The following is a 5,167-nucleotide window of genomic DNA, read 5'->3' on the forward strand; positions in this document are numbered from 1 at the left end:
AACAATAATTTATAATAGTGAATAATTTATTATTAATTTAGATATGACTATTATAAACTTGAATAGAATTATTATAAATTTGAGTTCTACATCATTTTATGAGAGTTATTTCTCAAATTTGTTATTTGTAAGTATACCACTTTTCAAAAGAAAAAAAATAAATTTTACTATAGTGATAAAATTATTTGAGAAATTAATTATCTTTTAAACTTTATAAGTTTAAATTTTGATAACATAATTAATTTTTATTTTTAAGCAAGATATATAAATTATATTTTAAAAATAATTTATTAACAAAATTTTATAATATTAAAATATAATTTTTACTTATACAAAAATAAAGACATAAGATAACATTTTCCATCATTTTTCTAAAAAGGGTTTGAACGTGGAGTAGTGCCAAATAAGAGGGTTAATGGTTGGAGTTGGGCAAACTAAACTGTACTTTTATCAAAGTAACTGAAAATGAATAAAGATACTTAAATATTAAGTAAAGAAAAATATAAAATTTCAATCATGTGAGTCAATGACAAATTTGACTGCAAATAATTAACTCAAATTAGTGACACGTGCCATGTGGATTTAGATCCTTCATCATCAAGCATGGTACACGTCATATCTGGAATGAAACGTTAGAAAAAAAGAAGAAGAAGAAGAAGAAGAAGAAGCAAATTTTGATATTATTATGATCCGTAACCAACATATGACGACTCTGAAAACTCTTCTGACCAAAATTTATCAACCAGCAGCTCAAAGAAGATATTCAAGGCCTGAATTTCCAAAATGTAAACAGTCAAGTTCAAAATGCAAATTTTGTCACAACAATCATGCAAGATCATCAAGTATTTGGCCAAAATACTCTGTTACCAAGAACATCTACAGAATTTCATAACTTGGTCAAATTCCTGTGAGCGTCATCCATTAGATCATCAAAGCTGACATATTCCATATGCTAAACTAGATCATCATCTGGAATAATAGTAGACCTGGGCCAGTGGCGATAAGCGCCTAAATTGTGTTACCTCCATCAGGAACCCCAAATCATCAGTATCCATCAAATCAGTTGACTCAATGACCATTTTCTCCAAGACAGGTGACTTGGCTAATATAAGCTTAATGAACTCCAATTCGAACCTTGTGCAGTATGCATCCCGCAACTCCACTTCCCGTAGCTGATTTAAGCAGATATCCGACCATCCTTCCACTTCAAAACGTTTTATAACAGTTTCGTCATCTTTAGTTAAATCAATAGGTAACTGCAAAGAAGGAACCGTAGTCGGAGTCTCAACTTAAATACTAGAAAGGTATATAATAAGGGCATGAAACATAACTTTGTCATCATTTACCCCAATTGCAATTTTTTCCAAGTTCGGGGAGCTTCTGAGAAAGCAAAGAATAGTTGAGACATCGTTCACGTACTCAAGATGCAACTCGAGAATCTTAAGATGGCTCAAATCAGTTGGAAGTCTTTTTGGTAAGCCATCTGCAAAAATCAACTAGAAGCAACACAAGAAAATAAATAGACAAACATGGAATACTCACCTTGGCCCCAAACAAGAAGTCAACTAAATGAGTAACATGACTAAAATAAGTTAAAGTGATACCTGCAGAAATTCATGGTTCAACTCCAGAGACTCAATGACAGGTAGACTAGAAAAAAATGTGACCCAGTTACATTTTTCTCCTTCATATGTTTCCCAAGGTGAAAGCTCCCACACCAAACGAATTGAAACTCTTGCAAGTTTAGGGGTATTTTTCAAACATATAGAATTGAATTCACCACGAAAACGTAAGCATGTAAGATTTGGGGCAGTAATTTCAAGATAATTGAAATTGAAGGTGATGAAATTTTCAAGTTCCAGCTCTTTAAGTAGTGGGCAATTGGAGATCAAACTAGAAAAGACCTAGAAGTAATGACAATATTCCGAAGCACCAGGGAAAGTAGCCTGCTAAATACTTTAAATTGAGGAGGAGGATTAAACAGACAAAAATGTAGTTCCAAACGCTTAAGTTGTAGACATGAAAAGATTGAGGATGGCAAGTCATATGGTTCACCATGTGGAATATGAAGAATGAATTCTTGGATATCATTATCTGACACAAAAAGTATCAGCTGATCAATCTCAGAATAACTTCCCAACACAGGTAAGGACAATTGCAACTTTACTATTGGTCCACGGTGAAACAATAGAACTTGATAAATAGTCATCATAAGGTTATCCTTTGGTCTTCTCCTCAAATTTCTATAGAATGCATAATCAAATACAAGTTGGGGGAGTGTCACCCAGGCATATCTCCATTTCCTTGACAAAACAGTAGTCCTAACGGCATCCCGTATTGGCATGCGCATTAGAATATTTTCTATCACAATGCTAGGAAGGTAACTGATTATGTCTGAAGTTGAGTTGTGTTTCTTCACACAATCTTTCTGCATGTTACTAGCTATTCTGACAAAGGCATCACACTCCTTAGATAGTTGTTTTTATTAAATTTCCTGTCACAAAAGTAAAAGAATATTAAGAAGTAGCTAATACTGAAATACAAAGTTATTGAATTAGCTCATAACCTCATGAAGGACAAGCCCTGCAGTAATATAATAAGTGAAAATATAAAAATTTGTTCCATCATAGATCAACAAGATTTCATTCTAAACAAGTTTTCCAATGCATGCATGATCATTCCAAACATACTCAAACAATTTTTTTTTTCTCAAATGATCTTTTATTTTATTTTTTTCCCAAGCAATTCTGTCTCAGATAACCCTTTTTTGTTTTCATGAAATTCTCTCAATAATTTTTCTTTTTTCAAGATTTTTTTTCTCAATTTCTCAAATAACTCCTTTTTAATACATTCTTTCTCTCAAGAAACTCTTCAAGTAATACCTTTTCAAGAACCCTTTTGAAAATAACTCTTCTTTAAGAAACTCCCTTCTCTTGTAACTCTTTTCCAAGAATGCTTCCTCAAATAGCTATTTTTCAAGAATACTTTCCATTTGGGTGATAATAAGCCCTATGGATCCCCATTGTACTTTTAAGTCACCTAAAGATGGTGCTTGGAACTATTCCTAAGCTTATTTGATTAAGATTATGATACCACTGCAGCGATAAGAATGAATCTCTTAACCAGTGAGAACTAGAAATAATTCTCTAGCTTCTGGTGCTATCCTAACTTCACCATAACGGAATGATTTATTCCATGGACTTCTATCCACTACCAACAACAACAGCATATGAAGCCTTAACCCACCAGGTGGGATCTACTACAATAGTTTTAGATCAGCAATCATTTCTATCCTTGCCATCGGAATTTCCAGTGACTAACCACTGTATCTTTATCCAGTCGGGAAACTTCCTCCTCTAACTGTTGGGGTAGTTTCACTATTGTCAAAGCTACCCTCCACCGCAGCTGATGGATATTGTCCTTCGACTTCCATCTAATACTGTCCCTTCTTCTTAGGTGTCACATTCCTAATGGTAGGATAGTCAATATAATTTCCCTCTTTATGCTATGAGGGTGGTAATTAGTTGGTTATGAGCAGCCATGCTTCGCTGGGTGTAAATTCTCAGGAGGTTACTCCCCAGCTGTAAGCTATATATATGGCCATGGCCACAGCCACAGATTGGAGAGCATGTGATGAATGAATATTCTCTCTCTCTCTCTCTCTCTCCCCTAAATTCTTCTCTAAGCCTGAATATACCAAATCAGACCCTTGTCAATTCTGGAGGATTGATATTAGGCTTACACCATTAAGTAAAATGCTTGACAGATACAATTTTTTTAATCTGTTTCTAAAACTCACTTCTTAATTTTTCTCAAAACATTTCTAAATTTCCTTCTTAACAACATTAGCAAAAGTAATATTTCTCAGTCAACTTACAAAAACATGCCTGCTCAATCTTTCACAAAGCACTGAAAGCAGTTCTCATTTTACTTCAAGTAATAGCATTTGGAAGGTAACATATCTTGTCACATGGTAAAACAAACTTCATATTGCATCAAGTATCACAATGTATTTGAAACATGGTACAAAATCAAGCATGGGATTTATTTCTCAAAAGCACACATATCCCAACGCAAAATCATTCACCTGTTCCCTTTCTCAGATGTGCCTTTTTCTCTTTTCCTCAACCTGATTCACATCAATTTCCAAAAACTAATAAAAATCTAAATTAGGCCTAAACCGAGACCTAAAAGCTTAAGTTGAACTATATCAATCCAGAGTTAAAACCCAACAAGTTCACCCCCACCCTTTCTTCATTCACCAAATTATATTGTTTTTTTTCTTCAGTCTCTGTTTTATTCCCTCATTTCATTTTCTACCCCTTCCCCTCCCTTCTCTCTATTCTGTTTCAGTTACAATTGTTTTCTATTTCTATTTTATGTTTTCTTTTTTCCATTTTTGTTTCTGTTTGGTCCTCAGATTTCGATTCTGAGACCGAGTCTGATTCTTTTTCAGGTCATATCGCAAATCAGATTGTGGGTCTGAGTTTGGTTTAATGTTGGGTGGGATCTAATTTCAGGCTGCAAAAAGCCCTTTGTAATTGCTGTTAACCTGGATGTTCCTCTACCCCTTTGTGGTGCAAAATCCCAGAAAAGGAAGAAGGAAAATGACTTAGAAAAAGAGGGAAAATATCACCTGAGAGTCGTCGTCTCCTTCAGCCGGCGATAATTTTGGCTTTCCACTCTCAACCGACGACACCTCTTTCTTCCAATAAACCCTCATTCTGTCTCTTCCCTTTCCTTGGTTTCTTCTTTTTATTTTCTTTTTCTGTTGGGTCCTTTAAACTTTGTTTGGCTTGCGGTTTATTTTATAGCTTATAAATCTTTCTACTAAATTGTGTAAAATTTAGAAGTTGGCCTGTGTTTAACTTAATAAGGTATTTAAATAAATATACTTTAATTTATTATTTATATAATTATGTATTTGATTTAAAAAAATTAATAAGTTATAAGAACTTAACAAAAAGATTAAAATGATTATGTTACTGAATAATATAAATGAAATTTATAAAAATACTAATTTTTAATAAAAATAAATTATAAATTGATATCTAACTAATAAAATTATTATAATTATATGTTAATAAATTATACATAATTATTAAAAAATATATTAATATAATAAATATTAAAATATTTATATTATATATATATAAGTTAAATATAT

General features: G+C 32.6%; 1 protein-coding gene across 2 annotated transcripts; it reads right to left on the bottom strand.

The window, feature by feature from the left end:
- Positions 1–645: 645 nt before the first annotated feature.
- LOC127798080 (F-box/FBD/LRR-repeat protein At1g13570-like) lies at positions 646–4,776 on the bottom strand. Of its 2 annotated transcripts, XR_008022325.1 has the most exons (4): positions 4,637–4,773; positions 4,088–4,129; positions 1,347–1,496; positions 646–1,256 (listed from the first exon to the last, which is right to left on the bottom strand). XR_008022325.1 is itself a non-coding variant. In XM_052331386.1 (3 exons), exons 1-3 carry the CDS (start codon positions 4,721–4,723, stop codon positions 966–968), a joined length of 528 nt encoding a protein of 175 aa, XP_052187346.1. In that variant the 5' UTR covers positions 4,724–4,776; the 3' UTR covers positions 646–965. The 2 variants fall into 2 exon arrangements, 1 of the variants encoding a protein (XP_052187346.1); XM_052331386.1 differs by lacking the exon at positions 4,088–4,129 and having other exon boundaries at positions 4,637–4,776.
- Between the last annotated feature and the right edge of the window lie 391 nt (positions 4,777–5,167).

The sequence above is a fragment of the Diospyros lotus genome, chromosome 3 (assembly GCF_014633365.1).
Source record: "Diospyros lotus cultivar Yz01 chromosome 3, ASM1463336v1, whole genome shotgun sequence".
Classification (NCBI taxonomy): domain Eukaryota; kingdom Viridiplantae; phylum Streptophyta; class Magnoliopsida; order Ericales; family Ebenaceae; genus Diospyros; species Diospyros lotus.